At 43.3% G+C, this 25255-nt stretch overlaps 1 protein-coding gene across 2 annotated transcripts in view; it reads left to right on the top strand.

Annotated features, from left to right (window-relative positions):
* Positions 1-1933, top strand: part of LOC121004292 (zinc finger protein 692-like) — a 403767-nt gene extending 401834 nt beyond the window's left edge. Inside the window, exon 11 of one of the 2 annotated variants that reach the window (XM_040436456.1) lies at positions 712-1933. In XM_040436456.1, coding sequence (XP_040292390.1) covers positions 712-1141 — 430 coding nt within the window. In that variant the 3' untranslated portion in view covers positions 1142-1933. The remainder of the gene's footprint in view (positions 1-711) is intronic. The other variant, XM_040436455.1, reaches the window with a different exon arrangement.
* Positions 1934-25255: the final 23322 nt, after the last annotated feature.

Here is a 25255-nt window from a genome sequence, read left to right as displayed (position 1 = left end):
GCCCTCCAAAGAAATGCCACCCCACACCATTACTGACCCAATGCCAAACCGGTCATGCTGGAGGATGTTGCAGGCAGCTGAACGTTCTCCACGGCGTCTCCAGACTCTGTCACATCTGTTACATGTGCTCAGTGTGAACCTGCTTTCATCTGTGAAGAGCACAGGGTGCCAGTGGCGAATTTATTGGGGGTGTCTTGCTAATTGCCTATAATTTCCACCTGTTGTCTATCCCATTTGCACAACAGCATGTGAAATTGATTGTCACTCAGTGTTGCTTCCTAAGAGTACAGTTTGATTTCACAGAAGTGTGATTGACTTGGAGTTACATTGTGTTGTTTAAGTGTTCCCTTTATTTTTTTGAGCAGTGTACATCAGTCCCGTAGACTGATGGACCTAAACAACGGGTATCATTTCTGCTGGGAAGAATGGACTAAAATTACTCTGTGTAGATCTGATAGAAACTTACCACAGCAGATATAAAGATGTTATTAAAGAAAGATGTGATTTTCCAAATACTTACACAAACAAGATTATTCAGGTTTTCATTTTATGTAAATAAAAAACATCTTGAGGTAGGTTGATACTTTTACAAGACACTATAAGTAGCTATCAGACTCCACACAACTCCTGTATCTATATTCCTTATTGTTGTTGCTTTTAGAATTTATATTATGTTAGGAAGAAATGCTCTTTAATGTCTTCTTTTTATAGGTGTGAGTTCTGTGGCTTTACCTGCAGGCAGAAGGCTTCCCTGAACTGGCATATGAAGAAACATGATGCTGATTCTTTCTATAGGTTCCCCTGTGATATTTGTGGTCAGAGGTTTGAGAAGCGAGATAACCTTGCTGCCCACAAAAGTCGCAAGCATCCAGTTCCCCGTGAGACAGCACCCCAAGACACCTCCCAGTCTGTAGCTTCCTCCATTCATGAAGCGTGTTATGTTGAAGCCACCTGTAAGGATGATCACACTGAAGGTCTAACAAGGGACACTGACCAGGAGATGATACTCACAGCTCCAGAAGTTGTACAAGAGACTCTCTTCCCTGAATACCTAGACTTAACAGAGAGTGTGCAGGAACCATCCCAGCAGTCCAGTCAGACTCCAGGGAACGCTGGGATATCACTAGTGATTGTTTTGTAATATCTGCCTCTCAAATCACCACTAATATCAAGCATGGAGATTCAGCCATGACAGACAGATGCAGGATGCAGCATCCTTTCATTGAAGGACAGCATGTACACAAGGTTGACAGCCGAATGTACCAGGCAAGGAAACCCAATAAATGATTTCTGTTTTTTATACAGTCACCACTCATTGTATATCTTTCCATGACTGACTATATGCAGTGCAGTAGAGTAAGCAAATTACCCAAGGTTAAAGGAAAAGACTAGTTCTCCTTGTGGAGATCCAAGTGGTTTAAGGAGTCTTACAGACATTGCTCCCGGGAAACATTTGCAAAGCAGTTCTCCTCCAGAAGGGATAAAACAGTTTCTCAAGGTCCACCTATAGGTAGCTATGCTGTACCATTATTAGGGATATCAGCAAAACCATAGACCACTGTCTATAGGCAGCACTGTATCACAGTTTTTGCTTCTCTCAGTACATTCTTACATAGAAAGGATCAAATGAGTTTTGCCCTAAACTATGAAAAAAATAAGTTTTATATTTCTGGAAAATGAGCTGCCTGCTTTTGCAGCACACGGTGAGCCAGAAGTGTTGAGATCTGCATTATAGAAATTGTTCATTTGCATTCAAATGGCTGGAGAATTTAAGCATTGTACACCATAAGTGGACCTGTTTGTATAATATATAATAAAGTAGTTCGCCCATGATTATATGACTTTTACCAATTTTTCAGTTTGAATAATTTTATAAAATGTTATTGCATACTTTCTATTGCACCCACTAGTGTTTTTATTCCCTCTCAGAATGTCCACCTAATTAGCTCATGGCTGATGAGAAGCTGAATCTTGTGTTCATATTTTCAATGGCTGGCCTGTACAGAGAATTACTCTCTCATCCGTGCACTCGAGTACCAGGACGGTACTCAGTACCTTAAGGACCCATTCACACGACTGTATGGCTTTGCGGATCTGAAAAAAAACGGAAGTTGTATTTTACATTTTATATAAAGATTTAAGTGTTGAATAAAAAAAAAGGTGAAAATGTGTATAAAATAATCCTGTCAGATTGCTTTAGCGCCATTTTGTCTGGCTTTTATTGCACAGAGAGCTTAGTGTGAAACTTGTGCTTGGTCGGCATCTGTTTTGGGCTATATTTCTTGTGTATCATGGCTAATGAACTAGAGGTTCTTCGGTACTGGCTAGTTTCTCAGAGATTTGGACGGCAGCCAGTTATGCTGTCTGAAGAACCGAGAAGGATGAGGCGGTGGGTCCATCCCATTGTCTAACAGCGCCTACAGAAGGGCCACTTTCACACCTTGTACTTCGACTTGTGGCAGCACCCTGATACATTTCAGGGTTATTGCCGTATGTCTGTCGCTGCTTTTGATATGTTGCTTGCGTCTCTCCGTTCTGGACTCACTTTTCTGGACACAAACATAAGGCGCAGCATTTCCCCTGAAGAAAAACTTCTAGTCACGTTGAGGTAAGTTTATTAGTCTATCGTTAATTATAACTGTTAAATATTTAGATTTATTAAATGGGAACTTATAAATGTATTTTTTCTCTTTACAGGTTCCTTGCAACTGGGAACTCTTTTGCCTCCTTGCATTATGAGTATCTGCTGGGAATCTCAATTATATCTGGGATCGTATGTCACATATGTCAACTTATCTGGCAGTGGAGATGCGCTAATGCCCCAACCCAAGGCAGAAGATTGGCTTAGAATTGCTGATGGGTTTTATCAATCTGCACAGTTTCCAAACTGCATAGGGGCATTGGATGGCAAACACATACGTGTTAAGAAACCGCCTCACTCAGGGTCCTAATATTTAAATTTCAAACAATATTTTTCTATAGTGCTGTTGGCCTTAGTTTGACAGTAATTGTAGATGTATTATTGTTGATATTGGGGCCTATGGAAGCACAGCAGACGCTCGCATCTTCTGTTTTTCTAGAATTGATGAACGGCTTTGCGCCAACCAACTTGCCTTGCCAGAGCCCAAACGACTACCCGGATCTTCTGCTTCAGCCGCTCCATTTGTAATCGTGGCAGACGAAGGGTTTGCATTATCTCCACATGTAATGTGAGCTTTTCCTAGACGTGATATGGATAACCGAAAGCGCATATTCGATTATCGTCTGTCTCGTGTACGTCGATATGTTGAATGTGCTTTTGGAATACTGTCCAATAAATGAAGAGTGTTCATGTCATCCTTGCAAATGAGTCCGCAAAATGCCACCTTGGTGATACAGGCTTGTGTGATTAGACACAATTTCACCAGGATTCATAATGCACCCTCCGAACCTGAAGTGGGCCCTTCTCCGACAATAACATCTGTTGGATTAGACCATAATCAGCATGGAAGACCTGGATCTGCTGGACTAGCAGTTCGAGAACTCTTTGCTGATTACTTTATTAGTACAGAGGGTGCATTATCATGGCAGCTGAACCGCATTCGTGGTACTCGTAGATAAAACTTGGGTTATGGTTATATAAATTTATCTAAAATTACATTTTTAGTTAGTTCCCATATTGTTAGATTAGATTTAGGGACTCGCAAGAGAATGAGGACCCTTGACGTGGGCTTGCAAGCTAAGGTTTTTTAGAAAAACATAACATTTTTCATTTAATGTTTTTTTCTAATACCTCATTAGAAAAATACATTGTATGTATATAATATATATATATATACAGTTGCAAGAAAAAGTATGTGAACCCTTTAGAATGATATGGATTTCTGCACAACTTGGTCATAAAATGTGATCTGATCTTCATCTAAGTCACAACAATAGACAATCACAGTCTGCTTAAACTAATAACACACGAAGAATTAAATGTTACCATGTTTTTATTGAACACACCATGTAAACATTCACAGTGCAGGTGTAAAAAGTATGTGAACCCCTAGACTAATGACATCTCCAAGAGCTAATTAGAGTGAGGTGTCAGCCAACTGGAGTCCAAACCATGAGATGAGATTGGAGGTGTTGGTTACAGCTGCCCTGCCCTATAAAAAACACACACCAGTTCTGGGTTTGCTTTTCACAAGAAGCATTGCCTGATGTGAATGATGCCTCGCACAAAAGAGCGCTCAGAAGACCTACGATTAAGAATTGTTAACTTGCATAAAGCTGGAAAGGGTTATAAAAATATCTCCAAAAGTCTTGCTGTTCATCAGTCCACGGTAAGACAAATTGTCTATAAATGGAGAAAGTTCAGCACTGCTGCTACTCTCCCTAGGAGTGGCCGTCCTGTAAAGATGATTGCAAGAGCACAGCGCAGACTGCTCAATGAGGTGAAGAAGAATCCTAGAGTGTCCTAGAGTGTCAGCTAAAAACAAAAGTCTCTGGCATATGCTAACATTCCTGTTAGTGAATCTACGATACATAAAACACTAAACAAGAATGGATTTCATGGGAGGATACCACAGAGGAAGCCACTGCTGTCCTAAAAAAACATTGCTGCACATTTACAGTTTGCACAAGAGCACCGGGATGTTCCACAGCAGTACTGACAGATGAAACCAAAGTTGAGTTGTTTGGAAGAAACACACAACACTATGTGCCACTGAGGAAGGGGAAAGCGTCTCCCCGAAACGCGTCTGGCGTCATACCCTTGGACAAATACCCCATCTTTTATGAAGTGCACTATAAAGAAAAGAAACCCTCTGGATTCAGTGTCAAACTGCTACGAACACGTCATCTACTAGCGCCGACGGAGAGAAGCCAGTGATCCTCATATCTAATTCAAAGCATCTGCGGAAGACACGTGGGACGCGAGTGGCTCCACAGCCGGGACGCCGGCTGCCGCATCGGAGCAACAGCTCGAACCAAAGTCCTGACTCATCCGACGGTGCGAACAAAGGTAAGCCCACAAACAAGTGGGTATTACAATCAAAACTACCTTGTTTGAAAATAACAACTGAATGAACTGCTTCCCCCACTGAAGTATCAGTTTGTGCTACGGCCACAATTATAGCAGCTGGATGCAACATAATATCCATTTGTGGCGGCCGAAGTGTTTCTTTTAATATTGCTTGTTTGGGACACAAAAAGCATTGCACTGGTTACCTTGGCTATACGCTAAGCTGCCGGGAAAAACAATAGTGAAGAGTTCACATACCCAACTACTTACCACAAAAGTTGGAAAATCTTCCTGTGTTAAAAACAGACTCTGGACATACTTACAAGAGAATAAGAAGACGTCCTGACCCACTATATGGTTGTTTCATATTACAAATATTGGATGTTATGTTATTACAGCAATGTATGTTGTGTCGAGTCTATCAGATGAATACTGTCTGTGCCAATGTCTCTCGCTAATTTAATCTGCCCACAGCACATTCAAGGCTGATTGGTCCGTTTGGAAACAGAGAGAGAGATTTATTTGACATTGTTGGTACTTATTCTGGAGCTATTTTTTTAGTGATAAATTGATAGCCAGGCAAAGAGTAGATACAGCATAGTGTATTGAACATATGCACAACAGTCTTTTATGTAGACAATATATTTATGCAAAGAACATTATATGTGTTTTTATCTATTCATTTTTTATCCTTCTTAAACTATACAATAAATAAAACATCCTATATTTCCATATAAGAGTGACCAATCCATTTATTTTTCACACAAAACTATGTGTGGAGAAAAAGAGGCACAGCACACCAACATCAAAACATCATCCCAACTGTGAAGAATGGTGGTGGGGGCATCATGGTTTAGGGCTGCTTTGCTGCATCAGGGCCTGGACGGATTGCTATCATCGAAGGAAAAATGAATTCCCAAGTTTATCAAGACATTTTGCAGGAGAACTTAAGGCCATCTGTCCACCAGCTGAAGCTCAACAGAAGATGGGTGTTGCAACAGGACAACGACCCAAAGCATAGAAGTAAATCAACAACAGAATGGCTTAAACAGAAGAAAATATGCCTTCTGGAGTGGCCTAGTCAGAGCCCTGACCTCAACCCGATTGAGATGCAGTGGCATGACCTCAAGAAAGCGATTCTCACCAGACATCCCAACAATATTGCTGAACTGAAACAGTTCTGTAAAGAGGAATGGTCAAGAATTACTCCTGATCGTTGTGCAGGTCTGATATGCAACTACAGGAAACGTTTGGTTGAAGTTATTGCTGCCAAAGGAGGTTCAACCAGTTATTAAATCCAAGGGTTCACATACTTTTTCCACCTGCACTGTGAATGTTCACATGGTGTGTTCAATAAAAAGATGGTAACATTGAATTCTTTGTGTGTTATTAGTTTAAGCAGACTGTGATTGTCTATTGTTGTGACTTAGATGAAGATCAGATCACATTTTATGACCAATTTGTGCAGAAATCCATATCATTCCAAAGGGTTCACATACTTTTTCTTGCAACTGTGTATATATATATATATATATATATATATATATATATATAAACTGCAAACCCAAAACCCACTTTTTTTTTTATTACAAGGTGCTAACACGGCAATTTAAACAGAATACCAATACAGTATATCATCCATGTACTTTATCATTTAGCTATAATAGGCAGCCTACATTAAATGTGCTAGTTCTGCTGTTCATAATGCACCCTGTACTGATAAAGGGCATAAAAAAGTCCAAAGGCATATTGGTACACCATAGACTTTTTTTCTTTGGGCTCTGAGTGCCACCTTTGGCACCCGTACCATAGGTTTTCCACCACTGTGCTATTCTAACACATGGTAATATACCATTTTGGATTATACCTTTTCTGATTAAACCTTTTTTTTTAAAGCAAAACATACAATTTTTTTAGGTAGTCCAAAAATATTTTATATAACAGAAAAAAAGAAATAAATCATTCGTAAGTCATAAAGGTCCCGAGAGTACGAATCCTAGTCAGAAGAGGAGGTAGTGGGCTGCGGGAAGACCTGTGTAGCACTTGGAACTTGGACTGGAGGAGGAAATGAATGATGCATCAAAGAGATTGCAGGCTGATGCAATTGTTTCCGAGCATCATTGAGGAAGTCATACACTTGCATTGGCATAGTTGGGCCTGCAAATATCTCCAGAACAGCTGTCAAGGAAGCCACGCACATATGCTGTCTGGATCTGGGTACCCTTTGTAAGAGGAGGGCTCTTGTGGTGACATCACTAGAGTGCTTTCTGCAGACTGTTGGCTTGCTGTGGGCTCATCTTCGAGGCTGTTAACAGTTCTTTATAAGAGAATAAAAATAATAGAAATATATTTATGTGGATTGGCAATTAGTAAATGTATAATCCCAAAAATCGACAATATTCCAATTTACGGTCTCATCTCAAAGATCGGCTTCAAAAATTGTAGTTGCTATGTGAAAAGATAGGGCTTCTTTTTCTTTCCACCACTATCGCCACTTTTGCCTTTACGTGCTGTTTCTTCGTGCCAAAATTGATCCCGGCAGGAATGCCATCGGGTCTTAAGATTTTTTACTGTGATTTAAATAAAAAATTATTTAAAAATGTTGTGGTTTTTTTAGGAAAAAAAATGTCAGTTTTATCTAGTATACATGCATGTAGTGTCTAGCACATGCAGCATGCTCAAAGAAGTTTGTAAACTTCTCTGAGGATGCTGCACATGCTATATACTACATGCATGTAGACTAGATAAAACTTACATCATGCTCGTGCACTTAGAAAATAAGTTGCAAACTTCTCTGACCATGCTGCATATGCTAGAAAACCTAAACCCAATTTCATTTCAAATAAAAAAGAATCTAGAAATATTAAAATATAAGTTTACTTACTAATCCTTTTATGGACTTTACCATCTCCCTTGGCCCACTCGTCCGGCATAAGGATTTCAGCAACTTCGCACCACGATCTATCCTTGCGGACACGGTCGTGGTACAATTCTGAACGAGTGTCCCACAATTCTATTCTCTCCTGGATAATAACTACAGGGAGTGCAGAATTATTAGGCAAGTTGTATTTTTGAGGATTAATTTTATTATTGAACAACAACCATGTTCTCAATGAACCCAAAAAACTCATTAATATCAAAGCTGAATATTTTTGGAAGCAGTTTTTAGTTTGTTTTTAGTTTTAGCTATTTTAGGGGGATATCTGTGTGTGCAGGTGACTATTACTGTGCATAATTATTAGGCAACTTAACAAAAAACAAATATATACCCATTTCAATTATTTATTTTTACCAGTGAAACCAATATAACATCTCAACATTCACAAATATACATTTCTGACATTCAAAAACAAAACAAAAACAAATAAGTGACCAATATAGCCACCTTTCTTTGCAAGGACACTCAAAAGCCTGCCATCCATGGAATCTGTCAGTGTTTTGATCTGTTCACCATCAACATTGCGTGCAGCAGCAACCACAGCCTCCCAGACACTGTTCAGAGAGGTGTACTGTTTTCCCTCCTTGTAAATCTCACATTTGATGATGGACCACAGGTTCTCAATGGGGTTCAGATCAGGTGAACAAGGAGGCCATGTCATTAGATTTTCTTCTTTTATACCCTTTCTTGCCAGCCACGCTGTGGAGTACTTGGACGCGTGTGATGGAGCATTGTCCTGCATGAAAATCATGTTTTTCTTGAAGGATGCAGACTTCTTCCTGTACCACTGCTTGAAGAAGGTGTCTTCCAGAAACTGGCAGTAGGACTGGGAGTTGAGCTTGACTCCATCCTCAACCCGAAAAGGCCCCACAAGCTCATCTTTGATGATACCAGCCCAAACCAGTACTCCACCTCCACCTTGCTGGCGTCTGAGTCGGACTGGAGCTCTCTGCCCTTTACCAATCCAGCCACGGGCCCATCAAGACTCACTATCATTTCATCAGTCCATAAAACCTTAGAAATATCAGTCTTGAGATATTTCTTGGCCCAGTCTTGACGTTTCAGCTTGTGTGTCTTGTTCAGTGGTGGTCGTCTTTCAGCCTTTCTTACCTTGGCCATGTCTCTGAGTATTGCACACCTTGTGCTTTTGGGCACTCCAGTGATGTTGCAGCTCTGAAATATGGCCAAACTGGTGGCAAGTGGCATCTTGGCAGCTGCACGCTTGACTTTTCTCAGTTCATGGGCAGTTATTTTGCGCCTTGGTTTTTCCACACGCTTCTTGCGACCCTGTTGACTATTTTGAATGAAACGCTTGATTGTTTGATGATCACGCTTCAGAAGCTTTGCCATTTTAAGAGTGCTGCATCCCTCTGCAAGATATCTCACTATTTTTGACTTTTCTGAGCCTGTCAAGTCCTTCTTTTGATCCATTTTGCCAAAGGAAAGGAAGTTGCCTAATAATTATGCACACCTGATATAGGGTGTTGATGTCATTAGACCACATCCCTTCTCATTACAGAGATGCACATCACCTAATATGCTTAATTGGTAGTAGGCTTTCGAGCCTATACAGCTTGGAGTAAGACAACATGCATAAAGAGGATGATGTGGTCAAAATACTCATTTGCCTAATAATTCTGCACGCAGTGTATTATCTTCTCCACAGAGAAAGCCATGTCAAGCAACTCACAAAATGTTTTTTCTCTGTCTGAATTTGCCCAGACAGACCTGTCTGATAATGTATAAATATTTATTTGTGTCAATAAAATTGTGGCTATTGATCCGCAAAAATGCAGATTACATATGGAAACATTTCCGTTGTAATTCGCATTTTTGCGGACCCATAGACTTATATGGGTCTACAGAACGTTTTATGCAGACAAGTATAGGACATGGAAGTTTATTTTTGCGGACCCGCAGTACGGAATAACGGATGCGGACAGCACACAGTGTGCTGTCTGCATCTTTTGAGGACCCACAGAAATTAATGGATCTGCAGACCTTCCGCAAAATTGCGGAACGGGTGCAGATCCGTACATACGGTCGTGTGAATGGGCCCTAAGGTACATTCACACATGGCAAGTCTTCTGATTAATTTTTGTCAGGAAAATATAGCTGCGCACTCTCCTGAAGTCTGACATAATAAAAACTGGCTTGTTTTTTTTCAGCACTGTTTTTTAACCTTTTTATCGCTTGTACTGCGGGTGAAACCCCAGCATAAATTGACATGCTGCGGATTGGACACTTGCAGCACAAATCACATCCACTTTACTGGTACTGTAAATGCTGTGAATTTTCCGCGTGCAATTTTTTCTATGGAGGATCTGTAGCATTTATGCCATGTGTGATTCTGCCCTTATTGAATGTTCTGAGAGAATCTAAGAGGTAATCTAAGAAAACCAGGTGACACCTTAAGAATTATGTAGTCTCATTATTTGAAGGCAATCTGTTACCACGATTTTGGACTATTATCTGCTGTAATACAAATACATGAGCAGTACTGCAGATAAGGAGTCCAGATTGCTACTTTTTATTTTCCTACTGCCCCCTGTTCCCCCACTGTAATTGTTTAAAATTGTCAACACTGCTGTACCTGTACACAGGAGTCCTCACCATTATGTACGCACAGCATTCTGGACTGTGTTTTTCAGCGCAGCTTTTAGTGCTGACAGTGGGAGAATGGGGGCATTAGGAAAATTTTAAAAAATGGTGATCAGGACTCCTTATCTGCAGTTCTACTTAGGTATTACTGCAGATATTCATTCAGAATTATGGTGACCGATTCCCTTTAAATGATCGTTTTGCATGATCTAAAAAAGAAATGTAATTTTTTTTATCGTAACTTTATTTTTTCATCTATCAAAGAGTATACATAATACAAACAAACCCCACACAATTCCTTCTCAACTATATAATTCTCACAGAATTGCATTTTTTTTTTCTCCAGATGATGGACATCCAATGATGTCCAACAGGTCCCTAGCTTTCCACGAGATCTTCTGAAGTACCAAAGAGGGCATACTAGGGGACACCAGTTGAAACCTATGAACGTTTAAGGAGACTCGCAAACGTTCCCCCTTTAAAAGATATTGTAACATCAGTTTCCTGGAGTCTACCACAGTATCTAGTTCCCATGCCTGCATATGCTGTAACTGCAAGGCCAAAAATAGGTCCATGCATGTGACCACACCATACACCCTCTATCTTTGGGTAAATGCAATTTTTCTAACTTAATGGGTGTGAGGGGTAGCTTTCTTTCAGGGGAAATAAATCCTCACAGGTACGGCTGCAGGACACCAGGTTTCAGGTCCAAACAGTTCATTTATTGTGATACACCAGCACAAGCAAAATGACAAAAATAATAAACACTCGCCCGTCCAGGCTCTAACTAAACATAATATTCCTGACTCGCCTAAGTCCCTGTTCACACCCTGTTCACACATGCAGCTTTCTCAGCCAATGTCCCACAACCTCCTGGCTGTACAGAGCACAGTACGCCCACTGTCTCCAATCCAATGTCTCTTGGGGAATAGTGGTCTCTCAGCCCTCCTCGCTTGGACCACACAGAGCCTCCAGGCCTCTGTCCACGGGTAACACACTCACTCCCTCCCCCCCCCCCTTGCTGACACCCTGGGAGGTGCTTTATGCCAGTCTGATTACTTCCAGCTGGTCTCACCTGTGGTGGAATAGGGGTGTGGACCGCACTATCCACCCCTTCCTTGCCTCTACCCTGTGTTAGACGTGTCACTGTCTCACATGGGTAAACCTTTTTTCCAAAGTAAATCTAAAAGAATGTTGTCAAGATGTTTTAAGCAGTGATACTGAAGCCTCATCGGGGCATTGTGTAAAAAAAAAATATATATATATATATATATGCCATTCACATTGTGCCCAATAATAATGCCCCCACAGTATGCTGAGTAGTAGTAATGTCTCCATAGTTCCCGCAGTAGAAATAAGGCCCCCCCATAATGCCCCCAGCAGTACGAAGGCCCCTCTATAAGGCATCCCTATAGCATCCACCATAGTCATAAAGCCCCCATAATGTCACCAGTAGTTATAATGCCCCGTATAGTGGCCCAATATTTATTATGCATACTGTAGTAGCTTGTTATAGTGGTCCCAGTATTAATAAAGTCCCCCTGCAGTGCCCCTTGTAGTTTTAATACCCTCCTGTAGTTATAATTCCCCCCTGTAGTGCTCCAGCTTAAATTAATGCTGCATCCCTGTAGTGTCCCCTGTATTATAATTATAATGTACCCTGTTGTGCCCTGGCCTGTATGAATGCGTCCCTTCCCCCGATGTGATCCTGCCTGTATAAATGCCCCCTGTAGTGTCCTGGCAAGTACTAATGCCCCTCATAGTGCTGTGGCGTGTATTAATGCCCCCCCTCCCCCCCATAGTGCACCCATTACTGCAGCCATTAGTGCTGACATGCATTTTAACCTCCTCAGGACCGCCGCACGCAGGATTGCATCCTGGCGGCGGCCCTGTTATTCATCCTGGACGCCCCGACGCGTCATCTCGCGAGACGCGAGATTTAGGGCAGAGCCGGCCCGCACATGCGCAGTGCGGGTCGGGAATCGTTACATCAGAAGTTCGTCACCAGCCTGCCAGCCAATGATCGTCGCTGGCAGGTTGGTGACTTTTAAAAAATCGAATCAGAAGCCATTTAACACCTTATATTTATAAATATAAGGTGTTAAATGGCTTCTGTGCTCCTCTGCTGGTCCTTTTCGTCGGTTGGTCCCAGTAGAGGAGCACAAATCACTGTGAGTACTCACCAAACACTACATTTAGCCCCAGATCACCCCCCATCACCCCAATTAACCCCTTGATCACCCCTGTCAATCACTAGTGAAAGGGAAAAAAGTGATCAGTGTAAACTGTGACTTTTTTTCCCCACTAGTATTGACTGTTAGGTTTAGATTAGTTTAGGCCCCTTTGTTAGGTAGTTAGCGTCGGTTAGCGCCCAGCCCACCGCACCGCAGTCACTGATTTGCTGATTAGCGTATCGCTAATCAGCATTGGTACTTTTATAGTATCTGTAAGTGATCAGAACTGATCACAGTCAGATCTATAATAGTATTATAGTCACCTTAGTTCGCCCTCCACCCAAAACGCAGTGTTTGCCCGATCAGGCCTGATCAGTCGCCCACACGTGCATTCACCCACGCCCGCCCCGCCGCAGTGACAAAAAATATTATTATTTTTTATCACTGCACAATCACTTTCCAAGCGCTGCGGCGAAAAATCCGTTTTGATATTTTTTATCAATCGCAGCGGCTTCCGGTACTTTGCTAGCCTCCCATTTGTAAGACAGGCTTGCTTTTTTTTTTGGGTAGTCTCAGGGAATACCCCCTAAATTTAGTTGACCAAATGGCAAATAAGGGGTATTCTTCTGAAGAGGCCAACAGGATTCTGACCCAGTCGGATGAGGAATGGGAACCCTCATCTGACTAAACCAGCGGGTCAGAATACGAACCTGTAGAAAGCAGTGGCAGTCTGACCCAAAGTTCGGACGAGGAGGTTGAGGTCCCTGATACCACCAGGCGTACCCGGCCCTGTGTTACTAGACCACAGGTTGCGCAGGATCCGCTTCAAGGGCAGCAGAGTGGGGCTGGCGCTGTCGGATTACGTGGTGAGGCATACACCAGCAGCGCAGCCCATCCTGGACCTAGTACCAGCACTGCCGTAGAACATGGTGAAGTGGCGAGCACCAGAAGGGCAGTTGAAGCTGGTACGGTGGCACGTGCAGTAGTTTCCCCGTCGCAGCCACCGCACAGACAGGCCCGTAGAGTCCCTGAGGTGCTGGCAAACCCTGATTGGCAGCCCCCAACTTCATCCGCACCAGTAGTTCCCCCTTTTACCGTCCAGTCTGGAGTTCGGGTTGAGACAGATCGGATCGGCACTGTTTTTTTTTTAGCTGTTCTTGACTGCGGAGCTCTTGGACTTAGTCGTGGCAGAAACAAATCGGTATGCCACTCAATTTATAGCCGCCAACCCGGGAAGCTTTTATGCCCAGTCTTTCCGGTGGAAACCCGTCCAAGTTTCCGAATTTAAAACTTTTCTGGGCCTTCTCCTCAACATGGGCCTAACAAAAAAGCATGAATTGCGGTCATATTGGTCCACAAACCCAATTCATCACATGCCCATGTTCTCTGCTGCCATGTCCAGGACACGATTTGGGACCATCCTGAGTTTCCTGCGCTTTAGTGACCACAGCACCTCTCGTCCCAGAGGCCACCCAGCTTTTGACCGGCTCCACAAAATTCGGCCCCTCATAGACCACTTTAACACCAAATTTGCAGATTTGTATACCCCTGAGCAAAACATCTGCATAGACGAGTCCCTTATACATTTTACCGGGCGCCTTGGCTTCAAACAATACATCCCAAGCAAGCGCGCCCGGTATGGGGTCAAATTGTATAAGCTCTGTGAAAGGGCCACAGGCTATATGCACAAATTTCGAGTCTATGAGGGTAAAGATCAGACCCTGGAGCCGGTCGGTTGCCCTGACTACCTGGGGAGCAGTGGGAAGACAGTCTGGGACTTGGTGTCACCCTTATTTGGCAAGGGGTACCATCTTTATGTGGACAATTTTTACACAAGTGTGCCCCTCTTCAGGCTTTTGTTTTTAGAACAGATTGGCTGCTGTGGCACCACGCGACCTAGTCGCCGGGGCTTCCCCCAACGGCTCGTTACCACCCATCTTGCAAGAGGGGAGAGGGCTGCCTTGTGTAACGAAGAACTGCTCGCGGTGAAATGGAGAGACAAGCGTGACGTTTACATGCTCGAACGAGCAACTGGAGTCATTGAAAGTCCCTCTGTGTCCACAACTATAATTCGCTCATGGGAGGAGTGGACTTCAATGACAAGATGTTGGCTCCTTATTTAGTTTCCCGACGCACCAGACGCTGGTATAAGAAGGTGTCTGTATATTTGATTCAATTGGCTGTATATAATAGTTTTGTTCTCTACAGTAAGGCTGGGAGAACAAGATCCTTCCTCGAATTTCAGGAGGAGATCATCGAGAACCTCCTGTATCCAGGAGGTTCCGTGGCCCCATCCACCAGTGTAGTGAGCCGTCTACACGAGCGACATTTCCCCAGTGTCTTTGCTGGTATCTCAAACCGACCGCCACCCCGAAAAAGATGTTGTGTCTGTAGCAGGAGTGGAATAAGGCGTGACACACGCTATTTCTGTCCTGACTGCCCTGACCACCCTGCCCTATGCTTAGGGGAGTGTTTCTGGAAGTACCACACACAGGTACACTTAGCATAGGGATTGCGTTACACAGGACAGGCACACAGGGCTGTTAGGGCCCTTTCACTCACAGCTGCTGCAAACCTCTCCTTTCACCTGGGACAAAGTGCATAATGTACTTCGCCACATCTCTAGGCGCTTTGCACTTTGTCCCATGGGGTAGGAGAAGTTTGTCCTATAAAAGGTAAAAAAATAAATAAAATCACAGGTAAGCAAAAAAAGTTAATGTTCCAAAAGTTCAAAAAAGTTTTTAAAAGTTAATGTTCTGGGGGGGGCGGAGCTAGCCGCGTCAGGAAATGGCCGCTTGACCCGAGAGCTCCTCGCAGCAGCACTCTGATTATAGCTATTTAACGGGTTCCCACCCTGCTTTACTATGGGAAAACTCAATAAAGACAAGTCCAAAGAGACCCAGATGACACCTAAACAAGCCAGAGGCCAATCCGACCTGGACAAGTACTTAAAAAAGAAGTTGTCTTCGCCTGCTGCAAGGTCCAAGATGGCGCAGGATGCCGCCGCCGCTATGACTTATACAGAAGACTCCGATGACGAGGGTTTCTGCGCAATGTCTGAGACGCATAGTGAACGAGGCTCGATACCCATCACTAGAGCCTTTCTCAAGGAGTCCCTAGCCCTCGCTTTTGAACCGGTTCTGAAAGAACTTTCCGCCATTAAAACGGAAATTAAGCAAACGGGGCATAGAGTGGCAGCCTTAGAAGATTCTCAGATCGCCATAACAAAGCATAGTCGGGCGCTGCAATACAAAGTGGAAGAAATCCGCGATCAAATGAACACAGCTTACCTGCATCTAGAAGACCAGGAGAACAGAAGTCGCAGAAAGAATGTCCACATCAGAGGTGTACCTGAAAGTATACAGAGAGACGACATCTCAGCTACAGTCAGTCAAATTTTCTCCTCTCTGCTTGTCCAAGAAAGAGCAGAAAAAGTAGTTATAGAGAGAGCCCTTAGGCCCAAACCATCGCCAGACGCACCGCCACGAGATATTATCTGTGGCTTTCTTAGCTTTGTTGATACGGCCGCCATCTTAACTGCCGCCAGACATAGAGGCGAAATCCTATTTGAAGGCTCTAAAATACAACTTTATCAAGATCTTGCAGCAAGCACCTTAGCAAAGAGGAGACAACTCAAGCCACTGACAGATCTACTTAGAGAGAGAAGACACCCGCTACGTTGGCTATTTCCATTTGGCCTCAGCGCTACCGTAAATGGGAAGCAGATCACCGTCCAAAATCCAGAGGACCTCTCTAAGATGTGGGACGCTCTGCAGATAGATCCCCTTGAAATCGCCTCCTAATTACCTATGTCAGGCGAAATGAAGATGCCATCTCTACCAGCAACAGATGACTGGAGAGTTGCCAAGAAGTTCAAATCGCCGCAAGCGAAGAAACGACAGGCGGAATTCCAGGACACTTGAAAACTGCTTTAACACCTTGCCTTACTATCTACCCTCCTTCTGGAGGCTCATTGCTGGTAACCTGGTATCGGCCCTAGCCCCAATTATAGTATAAGGGCTCTTAATATACCGAACATGTTTAATGTTGTAACACCATGACCTTTAACAACACCATTGCCTATTTAACCCTTTCCTCTCTCTTTTTGAATTATACCGCCCTTCTTGTGATATACAGGGAGTGCAGAATTATTAGGCAAGTTGTATTTTTGAGGATTAATTTTATTATTGAACAACAACCATGTTCTCAATGAACCGAAAAAACTCATTAATATCAAAGCTGAATATTTTTGGAAGTAGTTTTTAGTTTGTTTTTAGTTTTAGCTATTTTAGGGGGATATCTGTGTGTGCAGGTGACTATTACTGTGCATAATTATTAGGCAACTCAACAAAAAACAAATATATACCCATTTCAATTATTTATTTTTACCAGTGAAACCAATATAACATCTCAACATTCACAAATATACATTTCTGACATTCAAAAACAAAACAAAAACAAATCAGTGACCAATATAGCCACCTTTCTTTGCAAGGACACTCAAAAGCCTGCCATCCATGGATTCTGTTAGTGTTTTGATCTGTTCACCATCAACATTGCGTGCAGCAGCAACCACAGCCTCCCAGACACTGTTCAGAGAGGTGTACTGTTTTCCCTCCTTGTAAATCTCACATTTGATGATGGACCACAGGTTCTCAATGGGGTTCAGATCAGGTGAACAAGGAGGCCATGTCATTAGATTTTCTTCTTTTATACCCTTTCTTGCCAGCCACGCTGTGGAGTACTTGGACGCGTGTGATGGAGCATTGTCCTGCATGAAAATCATGTTTTTCTTGAAGGATGCAGACTTCTTCCTGTACCACTGCTTGAAGAAGGTGTCTTTCAGAAACTGGCAGTAGGACTGGGAGTTGAGCTTGACTCCATCCTCAACCCGAAAAGGCCCCACAAGCTCATCTTTGATGATACCAGCCCAAACCAGTACTCCACCTCCACCTTGCTGGCGTCTGAGTCGGACTGGAGCTCTCTGCCCTTTACCAATCCAGCCACGGGCCCATCCATCTGGCCCATCAAGACTCACTCTCATTTCATCAGTCCATAAAACCTTAGAAAAATCAGTCTTGACGTTTCAGCTTGTGTGTCTTGTTCAGTGGTGGTCGTCTTTCAGCCTTTCTTACCTTGGCCATGTCTCTGAGTATTGCACACCTTGTGCTTTTGGGCACTCCAGTGATGTTGCAGCTCTGAAATATGGCCAAACTGGTGGCAAGTGGCATCTTGGCAGCTGCACGCTTGACTTTTCTCAGTTCATGGGCAGTTATTTTGCGCCTTGGTTTTTCCACACGCTTCTTGCGACCCTGTTGACTATTTTGAATGAAACGCTTGATTGTTCGATGATCACGCTTCAGAAGCTTTGCAATTTTAAGAGTGCTGCATCCCTCTGCAAGATATGTCACTATTTTTGACTTTTCTGAGCCTGTCAAGTCCTTCTTTTGACCCATTTTGCCAAAGGAAAGGAAGTTGCCTAATAATTATGCACACCTAATATAGGGTGTTGATGTCATTAGACCACACCCCTTCTCATTACAGAGATGCACATCACCTAATATGCTTAATTGGTAGTAGGCTTTCGAGCCTATACAGCTTGGAGTAAGACAACATGCATAAAGAGGATGATGTGGTCAAAATACTAATTTGCCTAATAATTCTGCACGCAGTGTATGTAGAGATTGGTTATCTTTTACTCCTACTCACAAAATTTTCAGGGATAGAGGAATTCAACATTCTTAGACTTCAGAATGTACATTCATTCTAACCCACCTGTTTGGAGAGGCAGTGGTGATGTGCAGTTTCTTCTTGTTTCCCTTAGGGGACTTTACATGTTGCTATATCCTAATGTCCCACTAGACTACTTATAGTCTCCTTATGCAATACATCCCAATGCATAATACTACCGTGAGGACTCAAGTTCTAAATGGGTCCTCCCGACTGTCAGTTATGTGGGAATCCATAGTTTTAATAATACTCCAGTGCTGTGAGAGCTCTCACAGGCTTTGTGTACCTCACAGTTCTCCCCTCCCTTACTCTTGTACTCTTATATTCACTCCTATTTTTACCCCTTCCCTCACTATACTTCCCAACTTTCCCTCTGTCACCTTCCCCCAAGCTAATCTACTACCTTCCTATTTACTCACTTAATATACATACCCTCCCTTGTAGGAGGATTTTACTTTGCTGTTTACAACTTTGGAGAAGTCTCCAATTTCAAGGTCAATTATAACAAATCTAAAATACTTAATATCTCAGCCCCAGAGTACCAGTTGTCGAAAGTCAAGAAAGACACTTCCTTTCAATGGCCAAAAGAAGCCATAAAACACTTAGGGATCATGATTCCAGCGAACCCCGTACATTTGTTCAGACACAACTATGTCCCTTTATTTGGTAAAATCAAGACCTTTTTGACCTCAATTAAACTTCCCTTCCTTTCATGGTTAGGTAGAAAAAATCTACTGTCTACCTACGTCCTGCCCCAGATCCTCTATACTTTGAGATGCCTACCCATTCCATTAGCAAATAAATATTTCTCTGACTTCCGAGTCTTATTTAGCAATTTTCTTTGGTCCAACAAAAAACCACGCCTAGCATACCCCTTACTTATTAGGAAGGTTAATAGAGGGGGATTGTCCCTTCCCGACTTAAAGACCTACCTTCATGCCATACAATTGGAAAGATGGATTGAACTAACTAGATCCCATAACAGTTCTCTACATGTTGAGATGGAAAAAGCCCTTTTAGGAGAAAAAGCTCTTCACAATTTATGGGTTCTCCCCCCTACCAAAAAGAAAAAAAACCCTCTTAGTGCCTTAACACGCTGTTTATTCCAATTTTGTAGCAAAACAGAGTCCCTATCGATGTCCACTAATAAATTATCCCCTATAGCCCCTTTATCTGTTCTTCCATATTATCTCAATAAAGGAGGAAGTGATTTCCATAGAGCTTGGGGTTATCTTTCTGACCTTTAAAATTTCGGATCTGGTTAAAGCCACAAATATCCCAGAATTCCTAAAAGATATATCTGTACTAACATACCTAAGTCCTTGTGTTCCAGACTATTTGAGTTGGATCTAGAACTCAGTTGCAAAAAAGACAGCAAATGATGTACAAACCCTCATAATGACCCCACTTGGCTCGAGAACTACACCCTGCTATCGAACTCTCCACCTAAAATCCTTTCTAAACTGTATTCTCAACTCTTACTAGATTCCTCGAGTGGAAAATCCCTTTATTTGAGAACATGGAAAAAAGAACTGCAGATCTCTTTATCAGATGAAGAGGTTAATACAATACTTAAGCACTCTCATGGGTTCTCGAGATTTATCCGCATACAGGAAAACTCCTTTAAAATTTTATCTAGATGGTATAAAACCCCAGACTTCTTGTACAGAGCCAATCTTTCCCCCTCAGATAGGTGCTGGCGTTGTCAAGAAGAGCGAGGATCCATTACGCATATTTGGTGGTCCTGTAAGAATATTACTAACTTCTGGAAAGAAGTGGAACTTATCATTAACAGAGTCTGCAGCTCTAAAATTTCACTGAAACCAGCTCTCGTACTATTATGGTTGCCACAATGTGGTTTCAAACCTTTCCTTAGTAACCTAATTACACATATGATTACTGCTGCCAAATATATTATCCCCACCAAATGGAAAAACACTGAGCCACCTACTATTAAAGAATGGCTAGAGAAGATACATCAAATTTGCCTTATGGAAGAATTGGTGGGATGGGAAATAGGAAAACCTTTTTGAAAATTTGGCAACCATGGTTGGATTTTTATAGGTCTCATGTATAAACCCAACCCTTTCCTTCCTCCCCCCCCCCCCCCCCCCCCCCCCCCCCCTGAATAAGCACATTTACATGCCTTTACTTATTTATCTAATGGTCTGGACCTTTAAGTCTTAATATTTAGTGGAACTTTTACACAACATCTCATTTGAAATACGTTTAATGCTCTATTATATAACACATATGCTCCATTAACTATGTCCTAATGTGCAAATGGTTATTTGCTTCTGTTATTTGCCTATTCCTCTGCAGTGTAAGATTGCTACCAAGCTGAAATCTCCAAACTTGGAACTACCCATCTGTTCTGTTCTGTTCTTCTTTATGTTTTTCGTTATGTGTTAGACAGTGCAGGAGTTCTTGATAAGATGTATCACTAGAGATTCCTGATATACACCAGTTTAGGAGATCTTGTGTCAATTCACTACGAACTTCCTACAGATAAATCTATGAGTTAATAATCCCTGGATTTCACCTGTACTAGAGGCACTTGTGATTTTTATTTGAGTTGTGTACAAGATGGCTTGACTGGTAATTAACGTCTTAACTTCATTAAGTCATAACTTGTGATTTACTTGTCTTGAATGACTGTACTTGCCTCTCTTTTTCTTTCTGTGTATTTTATTGAAAATTCACAAATAAAGAATTTACCAAAAAAAAAAGTTAATGTTCTGTTCAAATGTTATATAAAGTTAATGTTAATAAATTTATTGCGTTGTGGCCTGTTTTTTTTTTTTTTTTTTTTTTACCTTCTAGGTGGACCAACCGATGAACCAGCTGCAGCACTGATGTGCATTCTGACAGAAGCATTGAGCTGCTGTCAGATTACACAAAAGTCTGTGTATGCGGCGCTGCAAGACGAGATTTCTCCTCTGCAGTAAAAATGATACGTTTGCCGAGGCTTATGAGCTGAGGGGCGGTGTTCATATGCTTTGGCAAACACTTTGTATATAAAAAAAAAAAAATATCCCGGCAATGATTTATTTATCCACATCGATTGATGTGAATGGAGAAATCGGGTTTGCCAGGGCATACGGGCTGAGTGGGTTTGGATGTTGGGCGGAGCTCCTATGTCATGGCAGACGCCTTTCTCCTCCTTTTTTTTTTGGCAGAGATTTTTTCATCCACATTGATCGATGCGAATGAAGAAATCTGTGCCATTCATTTTTTCTTTCAGCCCAGAGGCTGAACGAAAAAAATAAATCTCATTACCCGTATGCTCAATATAAGGCCTCATGCACACGGCCGTGTTCCGCGGCCGAGAGCGGTCCGTGGTAACCCGGCCGGGATTCCTTCTGACAGCAGGAGCGCACGGCGTCATTGGTTGCTATGACGGCGTGCGCTTCATGCAGCCGCTGCTGTACAGTAATACACTCGTATAGATCATACGAGTGTATTACTATAGTGCAGCAGCGGCATGAAGCGCACGGCGTCATAGCAACCAATGACGCTCCTGCTGTCAGAAGGAATCCCGGCCGGGTTACCACGGACCGCTCTCGGCCGCGGAACACGGCCGTGTGCATGAGGCCTAAGGAGAATAGCAGAAACTCCTAATGCTGGCCATACATGTAATGATTGTGGAGACCCTCAAATGCCAGGGCAGTACAAACACCCCACAAATGACCCCATTTTGAAAAGAAGACACCCAAGGTATTCGCTGAGGCGCATATTGAGTCCATGAAAGATGGAACTTTTTGTCCCAAGTTAGCGAAAAGGGAGACTTTGTGAGAAAAAAAAAAAAAACAATTTCCGCTAACTTGTGCACAAAAAAATAATCTTCTATGAACTCGCCATGCCCCTCATGGAATACCTTGGGGTGTCTTCTTTCCAAAATGGGGTCACATGTGGGGTATTTATACTGCCCTGGCATTTTAGGGGCCCTAAAGCGTGAGAAGTCTGGAATCCAAATGTCTAAAAATGCCCTCCTAAAAGTAATTTGGGCCCCTTTGCGCACCTAGGCTGCAAAAAAATGTCACACGTGGTATCACCGTACTCAGGAGAAGTTGGGCAATGTGTTTTGGGGTGTCTTTTTACATATACCCATGCTGGGTGAGAGGAATATCTCTCTAAAATGACAACTTTGTATAAAAAAATGGCAAAAGTTGACTTTTAGAGAGATATTTCTCTCACCCAGCATGGGTATATGTAAAAATACACCCCAAAACACATTGCCCTACTTCTTCTGAGTACGGCGATACCACATGTGTGACACTTTTTTGCAGCCTAGGTGGGCAAAGGGGCCCAAATTCTAAAGAGCACCTTTAGGATTTCACAGGGCATTTTTTACATATTTGGATTTCAAACTACTTCTCACGCATTAGGGCCCCTAAAATGCCAGGACAGTATAATTACCCCACAAGTGACCCCATTTTGGAAAGAAGACACCCCAAGGTATTTCGTGATGGGCATAGTAAGTTCATGGAAGTTTTTATTTTTTGTCACAAGTTAGTGGAATATGAGACTTTGTAAAAAAAATAAAAAAAATAATAATTTTCTGCTAACTTGTGGCAAAAAAAATTAAATTCTAGGAACTCGCCATGCCCCTCACGGAATACCTTGGGGTGTCTTCTTTACAAAATGGGGTTACTTGTGGGGTATTTATACTGCCCTGGCATTTTAGGGGCCCTAATGCGTGAGAAGTAGTTTGAAATCCAAATGTGTTAAAAATGCCCTGTGAAATCCTAAAGGTGCTCTTTAGAATTTGGGCCCCTTTGCCCACCTAGGCTGCAAAAAAGTGTCACACATGTGGTATCTCCGTACTCAGGAGAAGTAGGTGTCACGGGGTTCCGAAGGTGCACTCGGTCCCCCATTGCCCGCAGAACTGTTGCTTAGCTTTTGGAATGAGGTTCTGTGTTTGACCTCATTCCCAGGGCGGCTTTACTAGCTGGGTGGCTCCCTGCTCCTAGTCTGCCTTGAGCGCCGAGCTGATCACTCGGTGCTCGACTGGTTGGTCTGTCGGTCATGTGACGCTGGCCACGTCACATGACCCTCACTCCCCACTATAAATACAGGTAGTCTGCTGGCTACAGGTTGCCTGTTAATTTCTAGGTTCCTGGCTATTTGTTGGACTACTGAATATTTACCTGATCCTGTTCCCTGACGATCCTCTGCCTGCTCCTCCTGTACTGCGCATACATCCTGGTATTGTGACCTCGGCTCCCACCTGACTACTCTCTTTGGACTCCTCTTGTACTTCGCTACTCTCCTGGTATTTGACCCCGGCTTCTCCTGACCATTCTTTGCTTAATCCGTTGTACTGCGTAGCTCTCTTGGTTCAGACCCGGTCCGTTCATGTTCCATATTTTGTCTTGTCTGTCTTCCCTGCACATATCCTAAGTTAGGGACTGCCGTCCAGTTGTCCCCTGTCATCAGGACTCGTGAGGCAAGTAGGCAGGGCCAGGGGTGAGGGTGGAGCGCAGTGGTCACTACCCTTCCCCCTGTGTGTGTGTGGACGTGACCGTTACAGATTAACAGGCCCAATAACCACTGTATCATGAATCCTCTTACTACCCTGACTGACCATGTCTCTAATTTGACACAGAGGGTGCAGGAGCTAGGAGAGAAACTCCGTTCTTGTGAGTTAGGGCAAGGTTCTTCCACTCCTCTGTCCTCCAGTCCATATTTTGAACCCCAGATCAAGCTCCCAGAACCCTTTTCTGGAGACCGGAAGAGGTTTCTCTCCTTTAAGGAGAATTGCAAACTCTACTTCCGTTTGCGCCCCGTGTCCTCCGGTCCCAAGAGCCAACGCGTGGGGATTATCATTTCTCTACTACAGGGTGATCCCCTGGACTGGGCATTTTCGTTACCTCCTGGGGCCAGTTGTCTAACTTCTGTGGAGGGTTTTTTTCAGGCCCTGGGTACCCTCTATGACGAACCAGACAGGGCCCTGGTAGCCGAGACAGCTCATAGGGCACTGGTTCAGGGCCATCTCCCTGCGGAGGAGTATTGCACCCAATTCAGACGGTGGTGTGTCCCCTCAGGATGGAATGAACCAGCCCTGAAGAGTCAGTTTAGGTCTGGTCTATCTGATAATTTAAAAGATCTATTGGTCAATTACCAAATTCCTGAGACCTTAGAGGAGATGATGACCCTAGTTGTCCGACTTGACAGACGAGTTAGAGAGAGACGACAAGAACGACAGTTCTGTTCTCAGATGGTGGTCCAGCCAGAGGCCTTTTCCAGGGACAACACTGAGGTCTCCACCGAGGAACCCATGCAGGTTGGCATGACCCGGGGTAATCTTCGTCGCAGACGCGGAGAGTGCTTCTACTGTGGAGATCCTGGCCATTGGATCAACAAGTGTCCTAAGAGAGTAGTCAGGTGGGAGCCGAGGTCACAATACCAAGATGTATGCGCAGTACAGGAGGAGCAGGCAGAGGATCGTCAGGGAACAGAATCAGGTAAATATTCAGTAGTCCAACAAATAGCCAGGAACCTAGAAATTAACAGGCAACCTGTAGCCAGCAGGCTGCCTGTATTTATAGTGGGGAGTGAGGGTCATGTGACGTGGCCAGCGTCACATGACCGACAGACCAACCAGTCGAGCACCGAGTGATCAGCTCGGCGCTTAAGGCAGACTAGGAGCAGGGAGCCACCCAGCTAGTAAAGCCGCCCTGGGAATGAGGTCAAACACAGAACCTCATTCCAAAAGCTAAGCAACAGTTCTGCGGGCAATGGGGGACCGAGTGCACCTTCGGAACCCCGTGACAGTAGGGCAATGTGTTTTGGGGTGTCTTTTTACATATACCCATGCTG

This window comes from Bufo bufo, chromosome 6, assembly GCF_905171765.1.
Source record: "Bufo bufo chromosome 6, aBufBuf1.1, whole genome shotgun sequence".
Classification (NCBI taxonomy): Eukaryota; Metazoa; Chordata; class Amphibia; order Anura; family Bufonidae; genus Bufo; species Bufo bufo.
The sequence above is the reverse complement of the archived record's forward strand: the minus strand, read 5'-3'. Positions and strand labels throughout refer to the sequence as shown.